The sequence below is a fragment of the Centrocercus urophasianus genome, unplaced genomic scaffold (assembly GCF_019232065.1).
Source record: "Centrocercus urophasianus isolate 14NV4802_14NV808 unplaced genomic scaffold, USGS_Curo_1.0 seq_13, whole genome shotgun sequence".
Classification (NCBI taxonomy): Eukaryota; Metazoa; Chordata; class Aves; order Galliformes; family Phasianidae; genus Centrocercus; species Centrocercus urophasianus.
In genome coordinates, this window is record NW_024884475.1 from 11,302,915 (window position 1) to 11,329,096 (window position 26,182).

Here is a 26,182-nt window from a genome sequence, read left to right on the forward strand (position 1 = left end):
GTATTATTAGACCTCAGTCTCAAGGGTGTCTCACTGATCTGTGAACTATCTGACTCACTTCTATCATTCATAGGATTAATGTTTCATTTTGCTCACCTTATAGCAGTGTAATCTTACCATACCTTGGTAGTTTGTTAAAAATTGTCATAGAAAAGTTTATAGCAGAAAATAATCTCCTAGAGGGCTCTTGTAAGCCTACTGAAGTCTGCTGTCCTTTTTTGCATTTATTTCTTCATTTGTATTCTTGATCTGTAAGTACATATATTTTACATCTGATATATAAAAAGTTCAGCCTGAAACAAAGGTGATGTATTTGATCCTAGATATGTATTTGAACTACACTTATACCTTTCTAGCTGTCCAACACGATGATAAGTTGGAGTCTTTCCAGTAACTCAGGGTTACCTGAGTACTGTACTGTACTGAGTACTGTATTACAGTACTAATAAGATTAGATCAGACTCTCACTGTAACTTGTTAAATAATCTGAAGCTTACTTTTTTTCTTTCTTCTTTTTTAGGACATACAACATGAACTCAGTCAAAATCACAAACTGGAGCATTCTCACTTCAATTCAGGTGACCTGTTCAGTGAAGATGTAATTATGAATGACCAAATCATTGATATACTGACCTTTGAAGAATCAGGGAATATGCTTCAGGCTTTAGAAGAGTAAGAATTCCTGTTGTTACATCATGTTTATCACATTTATTATAAGCTAATCCTTTGAGCATTATTTGACTATCTGCCTTTTAATTGTTTTTGTAGCGTCTGTTCATGCATATGACTGTATTATTACAGTCCAAAAACCTTAAGTAGCCATCTGTGGAAATTGAAAATTACTGTAATTCACATTGCTTTACTTACAAAGTCATGTATTTATCTAGGCCTTAGGCATGCAAGTTTTCCTATTCAGATTGAACATTCTGTTTTGCTTCTTTGTGGTTCATTATGGGAAGGGTGACTTCTGTGTTCAAGAAGATGTTAAAAGGTACATTCTGCTATTGCTGAATGTAGTGCTGTTTTATAGCTTTCGTCCCAGCTCACTCCTTCTGGGTGCTAGCATTTCTGTGTAGCAGCATATTTTGGAAACGCCTGACTCAGAGTCTTAAGAAGTGATCAGGGTTGTTTGGCTGAAGTGTACAGCTATTAGAGGGCATCTCTTTTTCAGCAGAATTGGAAAAGATGTCTGCTGTGAGGACAGAGCAAGTTTTGTTAATTTAGTCTCATGGTTAACTCTGGCAAGTCAGGTTACAGTCAGTATTATGCAACTATAAAATCTGTAGAAGTTGAAAAGTTAAGAGACTCTGGAAGTAGTTTTCTTTCTTAAAGGGTAACTAGCAGCATTATTATTTCCTGCATTTTCTTGATAATTTGGATGCCTAGTTTGCTTTTATAACTATATAACTGCAGATTTTGAGAGGACTTAAACTGAAAATTCACAGGTGAACGTTGAAAGGGTCAGATAATTTTTTTAACTCATTTTACTTTTTTTTTTTTTTTTTTTTTTTTTTTTTTAATCAAAGGTATTTTGAATATTTTGCTATTGTAAGCCAAAATACTTTTTTATTCAGCAAGCATATGTTAGTTTGATAATTCACATATTGGTACAGCTACGTGTCATTTTCTCTATGTGTTTTATATATAAACTTGCCAACATAGTTGATATATTCTTTCTGAATTACACTGGAATAGTAAGCATGGTCGGAATCATTCTGGTGTTTTGCTGTGTTGTCCAGACACAAATGAGAAAACTACTTAGAAAAGTGTGAGCCACAGAATTTATTTTGTCCTCTTTGCAGTATGAAGCTGTGTTAATAATTAATGTATTTTACAAAGTAACAGAGCCAAATTGTTTAGCAAATACATTAGGAACATGTGTTCAATATTTATGGACAGGGACCTCTTTGGAGTACAGGCAGTTTGTGATGTCAAGAGGATTGGCCAGAGAACAAAACATACTTTCAATATTTCATAAGGAAGATTATTTGTTTTGTGAGTTTAGTCTTAATAAGTCATTTCCTTGCTGCGCATTATGCAGCAAAATAGTTTGGTTTTTGTTCTCAGTAGGTTCCTTGCTGTGTATATTTCTTAATATTGATCCACTGGCAATGAATGCTAGTGAAAGGAAGCTATATGTCTGTATATAGGATTATGTAAGTGCTAGAAAATCACGGTCCAAAATGCTGTAGGTCTGTTCTATTGTACCTCTGGAGAAGAGCATAAAAATAGCGGAGCAATTTGGTTTTGTGTCCAACATGATGAAGTCTGACCATGCTTATAATCTCAGCTATTTTAAAGGCAACTTTATTTCTTTAAAATGACTTTCAATTGCTGCAGCTTTTCTTTTTCATCTTGATTTCATACTATGCTATGCCTGCTTGAGTTTGGCAGCATTTTAGCTGAATATCTAGTTGAACTTGAATTTGACTGCTGATACACAGCGTATACTGACAATTATTTTGACAGATCACTAAGTAATATGTATGCATTGAAGCTTTTTTTTTTTCTGATGATAGAGGGCATTGAGGCCAATGTACTAGAGAACAGGATCAAAATGTTTCCAGGGAGTCTTGATGGAAAAGCCAAATACAATTTAGTATTGTATTAGAAATTCACCTTTTCTTTCTAAATGTAATTTCTTTAAAACCTGAACTCAAATAAAAAGTAAGAATCATGTTGTCATAGTAGCTAGACCTGAATATCCCTACATAGAAAATTGTGACAAATAATTAGATTGTTAGTACAACAAAATGAAGGAGCTAGATCTCTGTACTTCTAACTTTCTAAACGTGTGATAGAAATTTTAGAGTATGTAGGGGGAGATAATAATGCTCTATGTTTGTGTAGTGTGTGTGATGCAGGACTAGAGCAATAACAATTACAGAAGCCATAAGATCATAGAATCATAGACCTGGGTTGAAAAGGACCTTGGGGATCATCTAGTTTCCACCCCCCTGCTGTGGGCAGGGTAAAAGATAAAGTACATATAGATGGAAGGAACCCTAAACTTTTTACTTGTAGTTCTCTGTTCTGAATGCTGTTACGAATTTGACAAATGCATAAACTGAGATAAATGCAGAAACCCTCAGAGAAACACAAACTCTTGATGGGTAATAGAAAGTAGCTCATAAGACAGAGGAAGTGAAGAAATAATTGAATTGATCAATTAAAGAACCTGTACACTTTATATTGCTATGGCCATTTAAATGTTTGATGATGGAAAGTGGTACCAAATTTAGTGCTTAGACTTTTCCTGAATCAATTTTTTTCTGAAGAACCAATGATCTCTCAGCTCAATTTATCTTTTTTTCTTTAATTATATTTTTTGCCTGTGCATCAGGAGAATCCTGTTTTTGTTCTGTCAGCATCTAGGCATTTTCTGGAAATCTAAACTTAATCTGTGATTCATCCATGCAAAAGCACCCTTGATTAATCATTGCTTCCCTTTCTCAGCAATTTGATTTATTTACAAGGTATTCTGTATTTTCTGTAGGCTCCTATTTCAGCTGTGCTAAATTCATGCTTAGCTGTGTGGTGATGGTCACAGGACCGATGATGACCTCCTTCAGTTCAGGCCAGTACAGCTACCTATGGCTCAGAGCATCTTCTGATGTACGTGGGCCAGGCAATGCACCCTGCTCCAGCTGAAAAGGGCTGAAGCTTGGGGTGCTCTGTAGCTGTTGGCGGCCTTTCAGACCTCTTGTCATTGTGTCTACACACCATTACAGTGCAGCCTGGGTAAATGCCTACCAAATGAAATGACTGTTCAGATTCTTTTATGTAACTCAACACAGCTGGAGAGTGTGAGATGCAGAGGGAGAGGCTGAAGGGAGCAAATAATGTCATCACAAATGGGTCACAGCAATTACATGTTTACAGAAATGAATGAAATAATAGTGTCAGTAGTTGATCTGTTGTTGTTATGCAATTTCCTGTGCCATTTCAAGTACAAGAGGGTCATTAGGGGATGATTCTTTTTTCTTCTCTTTTCCTTTCTTTCTAGTTCTAAAGCCAGGATTTTGGGAAATACAAGCACTGCTGTGTTTCATAGTCTAACTCTGGGGGATGGAAATCTCCTGTACTGTCAAGATTTTTTTTTAATAAAAGCATTCCCCTGTGCAATTTACATTAAAAAAAAAAAAAGAGGGAAAAAAGAAGGAAACAAAATCACACCTACATGTGTTAATGTTGTATTATTAATCACTCAATAAATACATGATTTTATAGATAATTTAGGAAACAAACTACATCTGTAGCTGAGTGCCTTTGATGCCTGTTACACTTGAGTTGGTTTTCTTTGCTTGCCAGCACAGGAAGGTAGTGTTTTGAGTCACAGTCATATGATTCCTTTTATCTCACATGTAGGATTTCCCTCTATCCTTCTTCACTTCTCTGAAGCATAACAAGACACCATGGATGGTAATACTTCTTTCTTGTCCTCCTTTTCCCTTCCTTGCTATCACCCCACTGCCTAGGGGCTGCAGTCTCCTCTGGATGCTGTATCAGTGTGCATGCTACTAACTGGATACCTTTTGCAGATGATAGATGAGGAGCTTTTTTTGTTTTGGTGAAAAAATATCACCGAAGGGAAGTTCACTTGATGATTCTCTCCCCTTTAGAATTAAAAAATTGTATCACAGTAATTTCTTATCTTTATGTTCATGTTAAAAATGTGTCTAAAAGCCATTAGTTCATTTTAGGGCTGTTACATTCAGAAGCTATTAATTCTCCTGTTGTAAAATTTCCTCTGTGACCTCTAATTTGAATAATAAAACTTAAGGACACAATTATTTTATAGTTAATTAGAGGTTTCCTATGTGCGTATTTGTTTTGTTCTAATTAACTATGCTTGTTTCTTCCCTGACACTAGTTGCTTTCCTGTATTCTGTTATTAGGTCCGTGGAAGACATTGGACTCTCTCTCTCTGTTTCTCTGTGTTTGGCATATGGGATTTTCACCTTCCAGATATTTCTGACAGATCTTTAAACCTTCCTCTTCAAGTGAGTTAAAAATCTTTACACTCGCTGTTTGCAGCTTCATTTTCTGTCTGTTCACTTTTCCTTTCCACTCCCCTTTTGTACACCTATCTTCTGTCCTATCCTTACTCTTTCTCTGCATACTTTGCCCAGAAGAAGCTTTGATCTTTTTCATCAATGGGCCAACATCTGCTAACTCTGCTTCACTGACTTTCATGTTTCTATTGTGTTGAATATGCTCAGGAAGAGATACAAGACCTTTTAAGCATCAATTGCTTGAAGAGTGCAGAGTGTTTAAAGTAACTTATTAAATCTATTTTGGTCTAAGAATGCAGACTGTCAGGTTATGATTTTTTTCTCCTGAGTAACACAAAGCATTGCTCATTTAATCTGGTTGATTGTAAGCATTGTTCTCCTTGGGGACTTACGTCTGAAAGCATTTGTTGTATTCTACGTAGTGGATTCTTTTTTTTGTGCTGACTGCTTGTGTCAAAGACTTTCAGAAGTAGGTTAATGCCAAGTACTGCCTATTGATGTCTACGATGCAGCTTGCTAAGGATCAGGGTACCTTCAAACCTAGATGCACCTCTCATTGGTGTGAGAGCTTGAGGCAAGGTGCACGTGGTTGGCTTGATTTGCTCCTGCAGCCTGCTTGGAGGACACTGATCAGAAGCAGAGCACATCATATAAGGTATAAGGCACATTTCAGAGACAAAATCTTTCTTCAGCTGTCACTAAAAAGTGACTGCTGCACGCCAGGATGTGACCTATGAGAGCTGTGGCTTACAATTACTTTTTATTCTTGTTATTACCCCTAAATTGGTGGAACAACTCATGTGCTTCTTCTGCTCCATTGTATTCTTAATAAATATGCTGTCAGGAAAGTAGAAGGTAAGACTTGCAGGTAATCATGATCTTAAAAGCCTTGCTTATCATCAAGTGGGTGATAAGGTAAACTATATCTCCTGCTTTTGGCACTAGGATCTTGAGGAGCAGAGTTAATCAGGTACCATAGTTCTTCCTGTTAAGCAGATGAAAATCTTAGAATGCAGTCAGGTGTAGTCTGGAATGACTTGCAGTAAAAAGAAATAAATGCTGTGGGAAAATTAAGGGAAAGATAACCGTAAGATAACTGAAAGTTTTTTGGCGGTGTTTGGTTTTGGTTTCGTACTTGGATCACTGCTGAAGAAGACTATAAAACCAGTAAGGAGGTAGATTAGGAGTAGCTTAACCTTTGTTCCAAGCTTTGGTGGAAGAAAGTCTGCATTTGTTGTTAAGAGGTTAATGTTGTGTTACAAGCTGTCTATCAAAGTGGGAAACTGTGAGGCATTGCCTTTTAGTGACAGAGTTAAGGAATTGAAGTCTTTCACATTTCAATGAGGAAAGGTTGTGACATGCTGTGAGCACCATTTGGCTGCAGAACAAATAAAAACAATAATTCAGCTTAACTGCAAAAACAAAAAGAATGGATGGCTTTTGGTTTTCAAAAGTATTTTGTAGATTTTGTAGATTTTTTAAAAAGGTTCTTAATCTACATGGAAGCATACAGAGCTGTATTTTCATCTAAATTGGCATGCGAGGGCAAAAAATACCTGCTTATTTGAATTGGTAAAGCTACAGAAATTACCATAGATAAGTCCTATATGAAGTGAGAGTAGTTGTCGTTCCAGTTTAATTAACACTAAAGATAATTGAGACTGTATTCATATGTAGTATAGCATTTATGGCATTTTGTTTCACAAAAATTAAACTGTCTTTTCCAGAACTTTATTACTCTTATTGAAAGAGATACATTAGCTTTTTCAAATTTTTTTTTTTTTTTTTTTTTTTTTTACATCAGCACATAATCAAACCTTTCCCTATACCCTGCAGAGAATACAAAAGAGTAATGCATTAATATGGATGGCAATTTATAGTTTATTCAGTTGCTCACTTCATCTACATTGTATGCTTACTGGCACAGTTTTATTATCGTTCTCAGTTTTGTTTTTGCAGAATGTTTTGGGGTTTTTTTTTTCTTTTAAAATGAGGGAATGTTTTGCATTGCAAAGAAAACGGTTGCCTTTTCTTCCTCTAAAACAGAAGTGTATGAATATACATCTTTCATTGAAGTTCATGTAGTAGAAGTCAGATCACTCTACTTTTAAATAAATGATTACTGTCATGATCGGTAAACTCATATGGTGATGTATTCCTGCACTTCTCTCACTACCATTTTCATTTACACAGCATTCAATGAATTTAGATATCCTTGTTTTATGATAGCAATTTCATGAGATGTGAAACAGTCTTGATGGTTTCTCTACAGCTTGGAAGTTGCCAGTCTGACTCGGGCAGATACTGATTTGGAGGCATATCGAATGCAGATCGGCAAAGAAGTGATTGATATGATGATGAAGAACATGGTGTTAAGTCACAGCCTCATTCCACACGTGGAGAAGAGGATGAGTTCAGTTTTCAAAAAGCAGTTCCTTACAATGGAGAGAGAGTTTCAGGAAGAGCACGAAAGGAAGGTTGTGGCTTTAACAGCTGAGTGTAATCTGGAAACAAGGAAGAAGATGGAGACTCAACGCCAGAAGGAGAGAGCTGCAAATGAGGAGGCTGAAGAGTTAATGAAAAAAGTGAATGAAATGGTAAGTCTTGTATAGAGTGGAGAAACTTTGCATGATGTAGTTTTATGTAAATGGTTTCTCTTTTGCAGTAGGATGGCTGAGTTGTTCTCTTAGAGGACTGTGCAAATTAAATGTTTTCAAAAGATCAGATTTAATGAGAGTGGGTACTAGCAAGAAACAGTTTTGCTTTACCAGGAAAATGAAATCATCTTGAAAATCTGTGACACCTGAAAACAAAAGGCCACCACTATCTTGCTTTATTTTTTGCTTGCATAGTTGCTCACCCTTGCAAAGTAGTTCATTATTATTTTGTACTGCAGCAGTTCTAGGAAAGAAAGTATTGTACACATTCAGACTAGAATCATAAGCCTTATCTGCATCATAAAACCTACAGTACAGATAAAATTCCTCCAATATTCTTATTTTGAAGAGAATGAAAATACATTAGCCATCTCCACCAAGGACTGTTTTCTTCTAAACCAAACGAAGGCAACCAGAGCAGTCCATATTTAAAGCAGAGCAGGAAGTGAAATTTTCTTGAAAATAGCCTCTCAGTAGCAGTGAGATAAATCATGTTAAGATGAATACGATTCTTTACAAGTTTAGGGTTCTCTGTAAGTAAAATCTTAGTGCTTATGCCTGTTACTTTTGATCAGAGATTTCTGACTGAATGGGTATTAATGCCTAGGATTTCATAGGTGGTCATTTCAGGAAGTAGAGCTGAAGTCATCTGACCTCCATTTCAGTGTCCCTGATACAAAATCATCCTCAGTTCCTCTACATCTTCTTTCAAATATTTTACAGTAAAACTGATTTTTTTTTTTTTCCTTTTTAATTCACATGTCTGGAGAGAATTCTGGTAATTTCTGAGTGTTTCACCTCTGTAACCTTAAAATGCTAAAATATTCAAGTTTAATGTTTCATGCTTGTCTAAATTCATAACTCAAGTTGAAGAGGATGACTTGGTGGGAAGAAATAGCGCAGTTCGTGATTTACCAGTGGTGCTTTGGTTCTGGAGCACATGTGAGTGTGTGGGTATTGGATGTGGCGCTTCTGAATTTCCAGCTGTCTTTGGATAAGTTGTTTCTAGTAATAGGTTCTCTTAGACCTTTATACATGCCTGTGTCTGCTGTCATTATAGACATTTCCTAAGTTTTTGGCATTCTGTAAAAACACTTGATTTTTTTTTTTCTGTTTGCGTACCATATACCTGTAATTGTGAAGGACTTCAATAGCAATTTATGATAACAAATTAGAGAAAAGTGTTTTGCTGAGGGTTTGCTGGTGAAGTACCTTCAGCATGCTGAGGCTCTGGAGTTCAGAGTTCAGTGTTCAAATTTTTACTAAACATGCATTCAGTCCAGTAGATTTTATTTGCACAAAATACATTGCTGCTCTTTCAGTCTTGCTTATATTAGAAATCCCAAACAGTAGCTGTCATTAAAAAAATTAAGACCAATTGTCCCTACGCATTTATGATCTACTTATGTTCTGTTGCCCAACTTTCAGTCCCCTAAGATCCTGACAGTAGTTATGCTTTTTGAAAGAGAATGGTAAAACCCAGCAGAATGTATGAAAGAATGTGGTTGGTTTTTTTTTTCACTTGCTGTGGAATTTGGTCCAAGAGGACATGCTGGAGAATTAGGGATGTCTCACACTTGAACTCCTGCCAGTGGGTGACGTCAGAGAGACAGCGGTGACAAGCAGCTGCAGCAAAAGCTTCTTCATCCTTTTTGGTCAAAACAAAGAATGGATATTCCTTGCCTTTTTGATCAATTGTTCGTTGCCTACAATGCATCGCTTGGGAATGAGGGGTGAGCTTAGGGAGGCTCAGTGCAGAGGATAGTTTTGTCAATATGAATAGTATGAAATTAAGAACAAGACTCACATAACACTTTGATAGCTCTGCTGACATAAGAAGTATCCTTTGCTCTTTGGGACATGCATGTATTGATTCGAAAATGAGTTCATGCCATCTGTGATTAAAACTGCGAATATGTAAATCTTACTGGAGAGCTATGAGAAAGTATTTCTTGCAAAGAAGCTTTTAAATTAATTACCATTTAATTCTGCTCCATTGTTGTAACTCTAAAATGGCTCTATTGGATTAATTTGTAGAAACCGATAGATAAAGTAGGTCACTGATAATCAAAACTTCCAAAGATTTGCAATGTAATAGTTTTTTTTCTAATTTGTATGTTTTTAGATATCTGTGTTTTCTGACTTACGTAAGTCTACTCAATTTTAATATGATTTCAACATTGCTGAATGTAAGAAATTAATTTCATATATATATATATGAATATAAATATATATATATATATATATATGTTGAATCTCATGAAGTTGGTTTACCTTCAGGAATGCTTCTCAGTTCTAATAATGCCTTGGAAGCATCATTTGGGTTATAAACTGACTGTTGTACAATCCATCATTCCAGCAGATAAACATGGAAAGTGTGAACAGATTCAGTATTAGCCTTCTTCAAACCTGAAATGATAGCAATCAGAGTGTGCATAAAATACATACGAGCTACTAACTTCAATGCTTTAAAATATTTTGAATGCTGAATTTATTCAGAGTTATTTATTATTCTCTTCTCTGCAGCCTGCTGTAGAATACAGAAGTCTTCTGGATAGACTTCACAGTCTGGAGCGGGACCATCTGAAGAGGTTCCTTCTGGTAAAGCAGGAGGAGTATTTTGCAAAGGCTTATAGACAGCTGACTGTTTCCCAGAGAAAGGAGCTCCATAGCATCTTCTTTACACAGATAATAAATGCTACTTTCAAGGGAGAACTGAAACTGGAAATAGCAAAATCATTAGTGGAAGATTACTCTAAAATACAGGTAATGGGACAACTGTTCTCTTATTAAGCTGATGACAGAATACAAACCCATAGTAACTTTTGTAAAATATTTCAGGAAGCATATGCACTTGTGCCTAAAATGTATTACCAATATATTATCACTTTTATAGCTAATTTTCGTAGGAATAACATTTAAAAGTATATTGCCATTATTATGTATGTTTAGATATCTGTGCAACTGTATATGAATGCATTTGCACAGCCTTTTTCTGCAACAGTGAATTAGATGTATTTGCTACAATATTATTTGCTAAGTACTTGACTTCTGTTTTCCTTGGTAATATTTTCAAAGTGCCCAAGGTTTTAAAGCTAGTCTTTACTGCTTAAGGAAAATAAGACTAAGAGGTCACCTATGTCGTGCAGAAGAAATAAGGCTGAAAACTTACCTACGCTATGCATGGGGAGATTGTGATATACAAATCTGAAGTTTTGCAGTGAGTATTTTGGGTCTGTGCATAGCTCCTGAAAGCTGACTTAGTAGAGTTCTGTCCTTGAGCCCTTTTCCACAGTGTGGACTGTAAGCAGATTTGTGTTAGTGCAGCAAACTTCTGGTTCCAAGTCTGCCCTAGGTGATGTTAATGGGGCCCTCAGCTTCTGACAGAAATGTCAGGGTACATTGCAACAGCATAGTGTGTGTCCTTGAAGGACTTTTTACTCTGTTTGTGTTGGAAGTTGGTGTTATGGATTCTAAAAACTCTGGGAATTGTTCTTCTGCCTGTTTCTTGATGAATGAGTGTCGAGATCCTAGACATTGAGGTTTTGGAGGTTACAAAGCAATATCTGAAAAGTAAGTGTTAAAACATAAGGTCCACTTGTAAAACTAGGTGCATTGTCAATGCTTTGTACAAAAAAAGCCTCACATGGGTCACTAAAAGACATACATGCTATAAAAACTTCTCCAAAAGGTAGCTAAGCAACCATAAACGATAGGGCAAATGAAAGAAATCCTGAAGATGTTTGTTTTGCTACTTGAACATGGGTGACCTAAGTATTAGAACTTGTCTTAGATACCTGAATGTGTGCTAGAATCCATCCTGTACACACCTTTGGTGTCTACTGCAGCCACTTGTAGACTTAAACCTTTCCTATTCCAAACTGTTGAAAGCAGAAACTTCTGAGCCAGCCTTTGTACAGCTAGTGTGGATTTTCCCATGCTGTGCTGGGCACATGTAGGAGATGTATCCTTGTCTTTAAAGTCAGTTTAGGAGAGTGCGCATAAAATAGAGGTATTCATACCAAAGGCTCTTTGTGTTATTTTCTTTTGATGAAATAATGTTAATAATTCAACATGATCTCCAGACTTAAGTTTGTATGAGCTCACTGTTTTTTTCACTTGTAAAAACTTTTTAACTTCTCTCTGTTTAGGAGCAAGTCTGACCTGATACCCTTAGGTGTTAGTTGAAATTAAAATTATATCTAATTAGATATGTTTGTTCATGTTCTTTCCTGTAGGGAGACATTGAAGAGCTAATGGATTTTTTGCAAGCCAGCAAGAAGTATCATCTGAACAGAAGATTTGCTTACAGAGAATATCTTATAAGAAAGATACAGTTAAGGGATTCTCAGGCCTCTGCTCTTATAAATGCAGCAGCAACTCAGATATTGAATCTCATTAATAAGATGGAAAGGTAAATGCCTCAGTTGTTTTTCTTGGTATCTATCTTGGTGTTTATGTTTCCTAGCAAGAAAGGTGAATAAAAATATGTGTGGGGGTTGAGTTTATTCTAATATTTTGTAACTGATAGCAGTGTCAATTGGCTGAAAAACAATCCAGCACTGCTGCTACAGGTCCTGTGTATGCATCTTAATTTGTGTGTTTCAGATGTCTGTATTGGTGTTATTCACTGGCATCATATGGGGCATGCATTCAGAGAGCAAGTTTAACATAGGTAATGCAACACCAGCCTTTTGGCATCAGTGGCAAGAGTCAGCACTGGACAGATATATCAGACTTTACCTTGTGTATTTTCTTTCATGATGTTGACTTACGTTAAAAGGAATTTAATATTAGAAAGCAGGAAGTCTGTCCAAAACCAAAAGATTGCATCTGTTGAGATGGTACATTAACTTATTTAATTCATGTAGCCTTTGCTTACTCTTCCTGTTTACTGACATGCTGAGTTCAGCCTCAAGATTTGTTGATCAGAGAGTGGTTCTTCCCATATGCTTAGACTGCTTTGCCTATTTTGCTAAAATCTGCAGCTGTGTGGCTCTAAGACAGAAATAAATCTCTTGGCATAGGAAATAGAACTCAGGCACATCTTCCACAGAAAGTTCCTTTCCATCAGTTCGTGCCTCTTTTCAGAAACGTATTATGCAAGAAATGTTCTGAGATGTTTTCACAGATGTCATTATGTGAAAGGCCTTAATGAGAAACTCATCTGTATAACCACTGCGTCCTTGGATCAAATCATTGCAATAACAACTGCAACTTCTCAAGTTGAAAAATAGGTTCCACTCAGTGTTCAGTGCTTGTTACTGCGCTTAATAGTCAGAAAACAGATCCACAACAGAATGAAGAGAAGACATGTAGTATTAGTAAGACCTAGTGGATTTCATCCCCAGAAATATAATAGGAGGGATGATTGTACACGCATACAAAAAAAATACCCTTCCTCCAAAAAGCCAACAACTTCTTCCCTCTTAAAGCATAATTTCCAAGATGAAAAATAATTCGGTAGTGCTCCCCTTCCAAACTTCTCAGACTGGAAGAAAAAGAAAATGTATCCATAGTTCTAGATTACATTTGTAGAGAATAAATCCCATCTCACTTTTTGAGTGTAGAACTAGTTATTTTCCTTTAACTTCCCATATCTGCTGGGTCACAAATTCCATTCAAGCAAATTTTGCCCAGATTCTTATTCAAATTCCATTCTAAAGAACAAATTACAGAATGTAGTTATTTAAATTTTTTGCTAGTTATTTTTTTTTTTCCTACAAGCAAACTGAAATATGCTAGTATAAACCCAGAGGAAGTTATAATCTGTGCTAGGCAGGCTTGAATTTCAGTTTTTACCTCTAAACTGATTTAAGGCATATTTACAAATTTTGGAGTTAAAATTTGAGCAAGAGTAGTTTGGAGCTGCTACTTTAAATTTGTGTCCATAATATCGTCTTATTTTTTGTACTACTGTTTCAACTGCTTGTCTAAATGTAAATACAGGTCTATCTTGATTCGTTGTGTTTAGCTTTGGTACTGGGCCTGAAACTTACAGTTGCAAATGGAATTCTAAAATGTAGAACTGTTTATCTTGAGTTGAGAAACCAATATATTACAAATTAACAGATTCAGAAATAAATGTAACAACAAGTAAGTTGTATGGGTAGAGACCATAATAGAACATATAAAATGTATCAGAGAGCAAGGCAGTTCAAAATAAACATGAAAATGATTATCTGTAGCCTGAAATAGAGGCTTTAAAAAAAAAAAAAAAAAAAAAAAAAAAGAATTCTAGGGAGATTTGTGAACATTTTAAATGAAATAAAACAGCCAGGTTTGTTAAATTGAACTTTCTAAAGATAGCAGTTAAATAAAATATCATTTTTAATAGGACTGGCTGTGTGTACTTGGTGCTGTTTGGAAATCAAGCCTGTGAGTTGCAGTGTTGGAATGCAGGAAAACAAATTTTAAAATTCCAACACTAATGATACATTTTCAGAGGTGTCTGGGCTCTTTGTGTTTTCCCTTACAGAGTCAGAGAGTCAAAAGGCAACCGGAGAAAGTATTTAGCCCAGTGTTGTTCTGAGTATACACAGAGATGCAGAGCTCTTGATATTTTTGAACTGCAGCAGCTGTAACATTGCATTGTTCTTGTGCAATGTTCTGCACTTTCAAAGAAGTTTTCTTAGTTCTCAAAAATCCTCGTATTTTAATATCTATAAGCATTCATTATGAATTGTGTTTTTTGAAGCAGGGTGTTGCTTTGATCTTTTCTTACAAAGATAATCAAAGCATCTTGTGTTGTTCTGACTATTCTTCATTTACGTTATCCATCCCCTTCATACTTATGATTTATGAAAATGACATGAACTTGTACTACTGTTTGGTAAAAGCCTTAAAAACTGAGTAATATGTAATAATGATGAAATATGTCTTTTTCCAGCTACAGCAGTTGTATTTGTTGTAGTGTGCTTCAGTGTTGTCTTGATCACAGACAAGGAATTATTCCATTGTATGTTCACAACCTGAGAGACTCAGGATACAATGTTCTTCTAAACAGTGTTGCTACACTATCCATTATTTTTGCCTCATTGGTACTGAGCTGTCTTTATGTCTGATGTTAGCTAACCTAAGGATCCCCAAAATTCAGGATTCCTAATTCTTCTTATTATAAACTAAGCAATTTTCCACACAGTGTCTTGCTGAACCTTTCAGGAAGAAGTTGCTGGAAAGTGAATATCTCCAGTAGTAATGCAACAGCACAAAGCTTTTTCATGATTTCCTACAGCCTTTTCTGCATATAGCTCTTTTCTGTGTTAAGCTTTTACAGCCTTGAATTATTTACTCCAGTTATTATTGGTAGTATGCCAGCTTGGCAGGTAAAATCCTAAAATAGCTAAAGTGCAGTAACCTGGACATCATCATGCAGGTTCTCTGCATACAGTCTGTTTTGAGACAGCCTCCATATACAGCTTTTCTGATTGATCTCTTCTGCTTCAGTGACTTTCTTCTCTAGCCTCCATAAAACATTTCTTTGCTGGGGTACAGCTTTCATTAGACAGATCTCCATTACATTTAATACAATCTACTACTTTTTATTTTTAGTGCTTTTACTATACATTTTTTCTGTAAACCTTTAGGCTTTCATTCTGTACAGAGAAGTCAAGGTTTTTCTCCAACTGACCTATGATGTGTGCTTCTCATGAGCCCACACTGCATCTCTGTACCTTCCAAGATGCTCACTGCATTTGCATGAATCTTCCTGTAAACCTCTCTGTCATTACTCTAGTATTCTCCTTCATTAACATTCTCCTTGTACAAAAACATTAAACACATGCCTGCACCTTTTTTCAATATCTGGTATGCTGAGACCAAGCATATAATACAATCTTATACTATTTCACTGTCTTTCTCCTCTCCTTTTGTTTTGTATTTCAGTTCACAGTCCTTTGGTAACAGAGTGTCTTTCACTTCTAATACACCAACTGTTTTTACTCTGTATTTGTATGGAACTAGAAATGAAGTTCTCTTGGAATGACAGAGCCTCCTAGGAACTACCATAATACTGATTAATAGAAGTTACTGTTTAAACTCCTATAGACCTCTGTAATGGCAGGAGTTTTGCCCACTATTTTATTATGTGGGATTTTTAAGTAGATTCCAAATAAGTAGATCATCAAATGCAGTTTGAGAAAAAGGCATATGGATCTCTAAATAATCAACAACCCTGAACTGAAATAATGTAGACTTTTTTTTTTTTTAATCCTAAGATAAATCATCTTCTTCCAGTCATTCTGTGTTGCATGTCTGTTTTGAAATTTTTCATTTGCAGGATGATTCCAGCACATCTATCTTTTTCTATTGCAGATCTTTCCACTGCCCTGGACAGGGATTTTAATTGGGTGCAGTAAGACTGGGTTTATTTCTTCAATGTGAGACAGGCTGAAGGTGTTAAGAATAATACTTGGTTATTATCTTACCATAATAAATCTACCTTTGATGCAATAATCTTTTGCCTTGGGCTTGATCAGAAAGGAAGCATGAGATCTATCAAATATAGATATGAAACTTGGTGCTCTTGGGTCCATAATGATTTGCTTGGACATAACACTGAACTTTATTTACTTTCAAGGCAAAAATGACTTTGCCAAAATATATGAGAATAATGCTTGGTGAATTGCTCTCAAGTTGCTGAGAGGTGTTTTAATCCTCCTTACAGAGGAGTAGAAAAATGCAGTAGACACTGGAAGAAACCTCAGTAAAAGGAGGCATTCTCTGGTTGACATAGCTGTGAGAATGCAGATCTGAGTTTCTTTCCAGCACAGTCAGTACATGGGGGTTATTTTGTGGCTTGCTCAGATATCTGCAGATGCATGAGCTCTAGTTGGAGAGGTGAGAGTTGTGGAATTTGGACACCACGTTTATAATGCAGTTACTGCAATCAAGTTAAAACTTTATATTCTCCTTCACTTATTTTAGCTTGTAGTTTGAAGATTTTACTTAGTTAGAATAAGGCTGCAACAGTATGAACAAATCCTAATAAAACAGAATTAGACCCCATACATGGAGAAGGTTGTGGTGGTAGATTGCTATGTTTAGCCATTCTGCTAGGTATCGTGCTGGAACAGAGACCTGAATGACCAACATATAAAGTCCAACATACCAAATTTTTCAAAATTGTATTGAACCCAAGCTTTGTATGTAATATTGATATGGGAAGAGGGGATTTAGAAATTAAACCAGGAAATGTTTGGACAACATCCAGATTCAGCTTTGGAAGAGGTACTTTCTGCTCAAAATTTCATTTGGCCTTTTCAGCACCACTTCAAAACTCCAGTGTGCTTAATATAAACTTAATATATATAAATAAACTTAATATAAAATATAAACGGCCCAGCAGACCGGCCTGACTTAAGATAGTCTGCGTTAAGATGCTCTTCCATTCTTCTGTTGTTTGAGAAAGATTTGGGAATTTTCTATTGTAAATAGTGTAAATAGGACAGCAGACAATTTTAGAAATTAAATTTGAGTGTATAGGAAGAGAATTTTTATAACTATTAAACTATTATTTGTATTTTGCTTAGTCTTTAATGTTAAATAGGATAGCAATTGTGGGTAGATCTAAACTTCAGTTTGAAATAACCGTGTGCCTAAGACCGAGAGTTTGCTCTGTCATAGTATTATATTTCACTGTTTGAAATCTTTTTCTTATTTAAATGCAATAGCAAAGCTGAATCTAAGTGTTTTTATTTGATTAAATTACATCCTTAAAAGAAAATTGCTTTTAATGAGAAGGAAATATAAAAGACATCTAGAGTTGCATCCCAGTGGCATTAAATGAAAAATGTAAATATTATGAATAATATATAAGGTTTGAAATGTCTCATTTGAATATTACTTACATTACTAGATGATATGTAATTGGTTTTGCATTTGCCTTCCCTTTCTTCCTTCTTCACGTTCCTTCTTCATACTCTACCCTCACAAAATGCCTTGATTCTGCATTCATCTTTGAGATTAGGGCTATCCTTCTGTTATCTGCTTGTCCATTTAAGAATTATGTTACTGCTAAAAAAACAAAGATCTTTCTTTGTGGCTGCTTTGTGGAGCCTTATTATTGTACTAATTGCTTTAAATATCTTTTTGCTCATAAGAATTGGGGGTAAGAGGTTTCAAACACCATTACTATTACAGAGCGGGTCATCTGCGTGAAAGTCATTTGGAAATGCTGCTGGACCGAGCTGAGGCTGAAATTAATTCTGTTAAACAAAAATTCGATCATGATTTAAAACAAGAAAAGCAAAAGCTTCATCAGAAACTCATTACCAAGCGAAAGTGGAAAATGTTGCAAAAGGTAATTATTTTCAGTAGATTTATTTTTCCAGGGCTTAACGTGAAGGAAAAATTGAATGTGCTGAAAAGTAAGGCATAGTTCTTAGGTTGGAGGTCAGCCAAAACAGAGATGAAAATAAATGTTCACTTTTATTTGCTGTGTATGATCATGTATTGTACTGTGTTTATTATTCAGTAATTAACAGCTTTTCATAAAAAAAAAAAAAAGAAAAAGCCTGCAAGAAATTAATATAAGTGAAGAAACTCATGAAGCCCATTTGCTTAGTCTACTTGTGCATTGTTACAGTTTTATCTTTTTGGGATTGGTCAAACCACAGGATCATACGTTTCTGTAAGTCATAGCCTTTCTCTCTAACAATAATTACAATAATCTCAGGCCTGCTTGATGCATATAAAGCCATTATGTTGCATACTAAGTAGATATCCACACACTGAAAAGCAGTTTTGAGAACAATGAAAAGCAGAATTTTATTTTTGCTATAATATGCGTATTTAACAAGCTTACATTTGAGAGCTGTCTCTTTTCTTAATCTTGTTTCTCTTTTTGGCAAATGAATCTGCAGAAAGAGCAACGGAAGGAGCAGTTGTCTGTAGGGAACGCCTTCAAAAGCTCAAGGGAGATCACTGACTACCTGAGCCACTGGAAAACTCTTCTGAGTGATCATGCCATTGAATTTGAAGAACTTACTGAAAAGCTGGATAATGAAGGCAGTGAAGAGCTGAGAGACCTTATATTTAATCTAACAGAGAAAACTGTTGAAGAACTTAAACTTGTTCAATATGGAGTATTTGTGCAAGAGCTGATAAAGCTCAGTGTGCCAAAGATGTTCCTGCTGGAAGTTGTGGAGGAGCATAAAAAAGAGATCATTGCTAAACGTGAACACCTTGAAAGGGAAGAACGTGAAAAGAGCACAGCTGCTGAAGAGTTGCTTCAGCTCACCAGGCAAAAACTAAGCCAAGAGCTGGAAAATAGTCTTTCACAACAAAGAAAATTAAGGAGCTGGGAACAATCAGTATTCATGCAAGTATCTCTCTCTTTTCTTCTGTTTTTCTAATTAGTAATAAACTAGTAGCTGACAGACCTGTGTGGTTGTAATTGTTAATGACCAGTTCTCTGTCATGCACCTGGGAACTGATTTCTCACGAATGCTCAGCCCCTGCAGAGCCAGCAGCATGAGCTGACGGCCTCTACAGTCTAACTCTTCAGTGGAATTTCCAGGAAATAGTGTTTTCAAAACCAAAACAGTGCAGTACTATTTTTATACTTCAGTTTAGCCTGTGTCAGTTGTCACTTGTGTGTCTTTCATCATTGTTCTCAGTCCCTTCTCAGAGATCCAGATTACTTTGCAAATGTCATTTAGTCAGGCCTATTTATCCTTACAATCGATTTTTATGTATCCCTTCCAGCCACAAGTCAAGCTTTATCATGTGCTCATTTATGCTCTACAACAGTATTTTTACTTATTTCATAAATGCCCAGCATAGTAGTGTACCCCTCCAGTTCTTGAGCTCCATCCGTCAGACTTGGTTAATTTGCCCTGCTGACAAAGTGCTGCTGGTACTGAGGCCCCAAGGCAGAGAGGCATCATGGCATGCAATGCAGGTGATGCTGCAGAGATTTGCTGACTTCAGGTACATCCTCTGGCCATTGCTTTATGCTATGATGTGACCTTGTGGAGGTGGAAAGGTGGGGGGCCATGCTACCTCCCCTGGGAGACCTTAGGAAGGGAGGGACCATGACTGTAGCTGAGAGAAAGCAGGCACAGTGCTGTGCAGCAATTTCCTAGATAAACTTGCAGTGTTGTTAAGCATTTGTCTTTCAAGTACATTTTTGACTTAGTTGTTTTATTACTTGAACGTTTACAGTATTGCATTTCCTATACAATGTACTTGAACTCCTTGAACTCCTATACAATGTTACTTGAACATTTACAGTATTGCATTTCCTATACAATGTACTTAACAACAAACTTGGTTAGAGACATAGTAACAGAATTGTAGCTTTAGAGGAAACCACTGGAACAGGCAATGTGTGGAGCCTAAGGAACAAGCACACCAAATGTGAGAAATCATACAGAAAAAATGCATCAGGTAAACTTTCTGCTTACTGCCTCTTCTATGAATAAAAGAGATTTGCTTGATTGTTTTTGTCCAGGCAGCATGTCTCTTAAGTTTGTCTGCTGTACAGGCAAGACAGGGCAAGAAACCTTGTCCACTGCATGTTTGCTTTGTTAAAGAATCTTTATTAATGACATCGATGAGGGAATTGAGTGCACCCTCAGCAAGTTTGCTGACGACACCAAGCTGAGTGGTGCGGTTGATACGGTGGAAGGAAGGGATGCCATTCAGAGGGACCTCGACAGGCTGGAGGGCTGGGCTCGGGTGAACCTAATGAGGTTCAACACGGCAAAGTGCAAGGTTTTGCATTTGGGCCGGAAGAACCCCAGGCACCCGTACAGGCTGGGAGGAGTGGTCCTTGAGAGCAGCTCGGCAGAGAAGGACCTGGGGGTCCTGATGGACGAGAGACTGAACATGAGCCAGCAGTGCGCTCTGGCAGCTCGAAAGGCAAATGGGATCCTGGGCTCCATCAGGAGAGGGGTGGTCAGCAGGGACAGGGAGGTGATCGTCCCTCTCTACTCGGCTCTTGTGAGGCCCCATCTGGAGTACTGTGTCCAGGTGTGGAGCCCTCAGTACAAGAAAGACATTGAGATTTTGGAAAGGGTCCAGAGGAGGGCGACTAAGATGATCAGGGGGCTGGAGCACCTCCCCTATGAGGACAGGCTGAGGGAGTTGGGCTTGTTCAGCCTGGAGAAGAGAAGGCTGCGGGGTGACCTCATTGCAGCCTATCAATACCTGAAGGGAACCTACACCCACGAGGGGAGTAAACTCTTCAAAAGGGCTGACAACAGCAGGACTAGGGGAAATGGATCGAAGTTGAAGGAGGGAAGATTTAGGTTGGATGTTAGGGGGAAGTTCTTTACAAGGAGAGTGGTTAGGCCCTGGAACGGGCTGCCCAGGGAGGTTGTGGATGCCCCGTCCTTGGATGTGTTTAAGGCCAGGTTGGACAGGGTCCTGGGCAACCTGATCTGAATGTGTGTGTTTGGTGGCCCTGCTAGGCAGGGGGGTTGGAACTACATGATCCTTGAGGTCCCTTCCAACCCGGGTGATTCTGTGATTCTGTGTGATTCTGTGTGAATAAAATCCATTTGCATCTTGGTTTGGTTCTGTTTTCAAGGCCCTTGCATTTTGTTCAGCATTTTAAATACTTTCTTGTAAGCCATTTTGGTGCATCTTCTAGCTTATCTTATTATCTCAGAATATATTACTGAGAACAGACCTGTGTGAGCAGGAAAGGAGATTGTATGACCCAGCAGGTCTTTCATTTCCTAATTTTCGATTCCAAGGTAATTGTGTTCCAGTCTACAGCATTGCCTGTTACATTTGTTAGATGCTATCTTTATTTCCAGCAATAGTAAGCTGCCTGCTTTTTCTAGTAAAACATGGGCATATGCATACAAAAACTTCAGCATTTATGCAACTGTTCTGTCAAAAGGCCCTTACAATCTATCACTGTCTTTTTTCTAATCCAGTGGCTGTTGATTTTGGTTATTTCAGTCACAGATACCAGCTCTCACGTTTGCATGTTCATCTGCCACATAGTTTTCACAATTATTTTGAGTGATAGCTTTTCCTTTTTGTTGCTTGTTGAAGAGTCAGTGAGTCAGTCCAAAGTTTGTGAAGATCATTAATGCTGAAAGTTTTTTTAAATATGGGCTTTACAAAATTGTGATTTACAGACTTTACACACTATGGATTTTCTTCTGTTGAAGGTCTAAGACAGCAAGAGGAATAGAAAGAATACTATAAATGCTTATTTGGTGTAATATTGCCGTAGTTATTTTTAAGTGAGCAATACTCATATTGAAAATGTTTTAATACAGAGTTTGAGTGTATTTTGATGAATCAGTAAACAGGAATGGAATCTGCATTTCAAAACCCAGAAATATTTCAGTAGAACTATGAGTTTTTGTAAGCCTGTGTTTGAGTGTATATATATATATATATATAAGAGTATATAAGAATATAAGAGTATATATATATACTCTACATATTTTAAATGCAAATGCATTTTTGGGAAATAGAAAAAATTAAAAAGTTAATCTACTTTTATCAAATATTCAAATAATATTTTAGTCACAGAATAAGAATATGATTGTAGTTTAAGGTCAGTCAAATCTGGAAGATTAATTTAAGTTCTGGCTTTTTTTTTTTTTTTTTAATGTCAACTTCACCTTGACCTGAGGAGCAGTTCCCCAGACTTCTGTGTTGGAAACCTTTCTTCTACAAAAAATGAATTTTGAGTGATTCACATTGTTAAAATGTAATCCATGTTGTTCAGACTGCTGAAAGCTTTTTTACGAAGAACAAGTCAAACCACTTAGTGATGGGACAGATGACATATATGAGTTTATTATAAAGAGATACTTTTTTTCCACTCAGTGGCTGTGACAGCTAAGTGCTGGGAAAAAGCACAGAGAAACTTTACAAGAAGCCTTTACCGTAATTACAACCTTAACTTCAGAGTCTGTATTTTCTGAAGTGGTAGTGGAAGGATTGTATGCATAAGTGCTCAGAATTGTATATATTTATTTTTTAATTCTGAATCTGTTTTATTTTGCAAATGATTTTTTACAATCTGAGAAGTTCTGTGTGAAGAAATTAAAGTATCTCCAAGGAAATTTTGAACTTGTTGAGCATCTCAGTCCCAGGAGAAATAAATAACTCTTGTATGATAAGACAAAAAAAGAATGATCAAAGTCATGTATTTTTCTGCATGCCTTAAAATTTTGTACAGAGTTGTTTGTATGACTGAACAGCAAATGGCTTTACTTTTTTTCTTTTTCCCCAACAGGCGTCTTCTAACTTTTCCCCTTTCACTATCTGAAGAGAAGTTGTTCAAAATGAGGCAGGAGTTCCACTGCTGCTTTTCTCAGCTGGACAGCAGTTTGGCTCTCCCCAAGATAAGAGCAAGAGCTTTACTTCAGGCTTTTGAGCTGGAGTGGAGAGATGCACAGCTACTGAAAGTCAATCAGAATCTAGCAATGACCAATATGCAGGTGGGAACATTTGGAATCAATTTGGGAATGGGTGAGATGTTCATATAGGTCATCCACAGGTTGTTGGCCTCATGTGCAGATACAGGTCAAAAGCTTCTTCATAGGGGTGACTGTGAAGTACGCTCTTCCTCTGTGTGCAGATGGTGGACTAAAATGTAACTGAGCATAGGGGAGTATGCTTGCTTCACATACACCTGCATATAACTACTGCATGTGTATCCTCCAGCCTCTCCAAGATGAAGGTGTAGGTAGAAGGAAGCAGTTGGGTGGCCAAAAGGAGGCACATTTCTGAGGAGAGACACTGAAGTGTCAAAACCTGGAGCGGTGCTAAGCTTCAGGAAGATCAGGCACAACCCAAATTGCAATTTTACCTGCAACCCCCATGCTTCACTAAATTTGGCAATAAGGAGGAAGTAAGGGCAGATATGGGAGTATTTTTAGAGGAATGTCCTACATTATCTTGTTTGCTTAAGAAAGTGAAATCCCTGAGGTAGCTGATCATTCTTGGCAAGAATATAGCTTGATATTTGATTCTTCTTTCCAAGAAAATTGTGCAGGTACTGAGGATTTTCTTCTTCTGTTTGGTTGTTTTAAATCTACATATATTTATGTTTAAGGTTGGAGAGACTTTCCCAAGAACTTTCCCATCTATCAAATCTATCCCCTTTTTAAATTTTAAATAATTGTATGAAGGGTGTTTAATAATACCTTCAGTAAAGTGTAAAACTTGTGGAGTTATAAATTGTTTTATGTACTTAAGCAGCAGAAAGAGAATTGTTTCCTGTATGATTTGTTTGATGCCATCATAAATGAAGGACTTTGATTTGCTCTGTTTTGTTTCAGTTATGTTTTCTAAATGTGTAAGTGAACTTGGGATAATTGCAATAGAAAGTAGGCTAGATCAAAACCTTAATAATTTCTGAAGTACTTAAAAAAGAAAATGACTTTGCAAAGCCTTATAGTTGAACAGATGTTATCATTTCCCTGAGAGTACATTATACTTAGTTGATATTCTTGTAAAGAAATATAAAGGTCAAGAATAATTTGATTACATGGAACGGTGCTCCTTAATACTATCATGGTTCATTTGAGATTCATATAATGTGTCTGGAAAACAATGTAGCTCTTAAATTAATATTCTTTGTTCATTTTTAACCGTGCTGGGGAGATAATGTATCTGTTAAAATCTTGTTGTATTGTCACTGCTAAAGGTTGTTTAAAATAAAATTCATAACAGTTTCATGGGAAGGATGAATACATAATTCTACTTGAAAGAAATCTAAAAGGAAATTTCCAGCTTTGTCTGAATATCTGAAAGGAATCTTCCGAGTGAATAGCCAACACATGCATTTTAGAAATATTTTCTTAGTGAAAGTTGTCCTTGCCACATATTTAATTAATTATTGAATCTGCCAAATACAGTAAGTTGTAATCTTAATGTTAACATACCCATCTGTCTCTTACAAATAAAGCACTTTGCTCTCATCTTTTTACAGCCGCATTCTAAAACGAAAAAAACAGGATCCAAGAATAGAAATAAGATTGATATTTTGAAGAAATCTTTACAGGACAAAATTTTCATTTATGAAGACTCATTGAAAGTTGAAAATTTGACTAAGGTAAATGCAAGCATTTTCTGTACTGGGATCAGAGCCTAAATTTTAAGTAAACAAGATAAAAAATGAACGACATGAAATGGAGTGAGAAATCTTTCTACTCTTGACTACATTTGTTAAGATGCATGTAAAATTAACAGTTTGCTTTAATTTTTTGGAGTTAGATCTGAAAGCATTTTGGTAAGTGTTTCATCAGATGGTTGTTGGGTTTACTGCATGCATTGACTGCAAGATGTACCTATGTCCTTTGGCTTTCTTAAGGAGTCTTTCAAATAGTGGAATGTGCTTCACTGCTGAGAAGGATTTAGTTTATGGACCTCTTCAAATGCCACTCTAAACCCAGAAGTGTGTTCTTAGAAGATGTTTTGGTTAGGTGCTGGGTTTGTCTATGCCCAACTCATTAAGAGTGTCTAGAATAAAATGGGTGTCTTTTTGAAAGGGTCTCAGTCACAATCTGGTTAATCCCTAAGGAATGGGTGAGGCTTGTGCCAATACAGGACTTTGGAGTTTTTGTCCTTCTCTGCCCCCAGACTTTCCATGAGATCCGGGAGACATTGTTCATGCTCTTTAATCTTTCTCTGCTTTGCTTTCTCACTTGTATGATATGAGTAACATAAATTTTCTATATCAGATGAATATTACAGTGACAACAGTTAGACGGAGGTAGTGGTCAGCTATTGTGAACTCTGTGCAGAACAGGTGTCATTGGAAGTTAAAATTGTAAATAAAAATCCTTCCACAAATGACTGCAGTGACACTTTTAGTATAAATTTGGATGCAGTTTTGTTCTTACACTTATTCCTTGTGCTTTATATACCTTTATTCTGAGGAATGTAAAATCATGGATCTGTGTGTTTATTCAGAAATAATTTTACTTTTACGTGAGATGAGCACTTTGCTATTTTTGGTAAAAGTGAAGGTTTATCCAGCATCCAGTCTTTGAAAGTGAGAGAAAATGCTTATGTAAGAGTGAGACAGGTGGCCAAGTGTATTCTGCCACTCTCTGATAATTTAAGAGCTCCTATCCAAGTGTGCATCAAATCTGTTACTGGGGACATTTGAGCTTCAATACCTGTTGTCATAACCTCCAAAAAATTGTTATTATTATTTTTAACTGTAAAGTACAACTTAGTTTGGGCCAAGCTCGTAAGCATTCATTTTTATAACAACTTTGGTGCAAATACTGACTTACATTTTTGTTAGAATTTTGATTTAGAACTAGAAATTTACCTTCTCTCATCCTCAGTGTTTGTTTTGCACTGTTTTACATTCACCATCTGGTATGCCTTTTGTTGCTTTAATTTTCCCATGGGCAGGGTCAGAATTGAAAGGTCTTAAAGGTCCCTTCCAAGCCAAGCCATTCTGTGATTCTATGATACTAAGTTTGAAGCCTGGTCTTTGTGTGAGAATATCATCACTGTGCTGTGAAAAACACTGAAAGCAGATTTTATCCACTTGTGTTTCATGGCTGTTTTTAG

At 36.5% G+C, this 26,182-nt stretch overlaps 1 protein-coding gene across 1 annotated transcript in view; it reads left to right on the forward strand.

Moving 5' to 3' along the window:
- The window catches only part of EVC2 (EvC ciliary complex subunit 2), a 67,124-nt gene that overhangs the window by 23,813 nt on the left and 17,129 nt on the right, over positions 1-26,182 (forward strand). The window contains exons 9-16 of the mRNA XM_042812778.1: positions 521-672; positions 7,288-7,612; positions 10,199-10,438; positions 11,911-12,086; positions 17,813-17,972; positions 18,535-18,992; positions 22,884-23,088; positions 24,585-24,707. Of these exons, the coding sequence (XP_042668712.1) occupies positions 521-672; positions 7,288-7,612; positions 10,199-10,438; positions 11,911-12,086; positions 17,813-17,972; positions 18,535-18,992; positions 22,884-23,088; positions 24,585-24,707 (1,839 nt within the window). The remainder of the gene's footprint in view (positions 1-520; positions 673-7,287; positions 7,613-10,198; positions 10,439-11,910; positions 12,087-17,812; positions 17,973-18,534; positions 18,993-22,883; positions 23,089-24,584; positions 24,708-26,182) is intronic.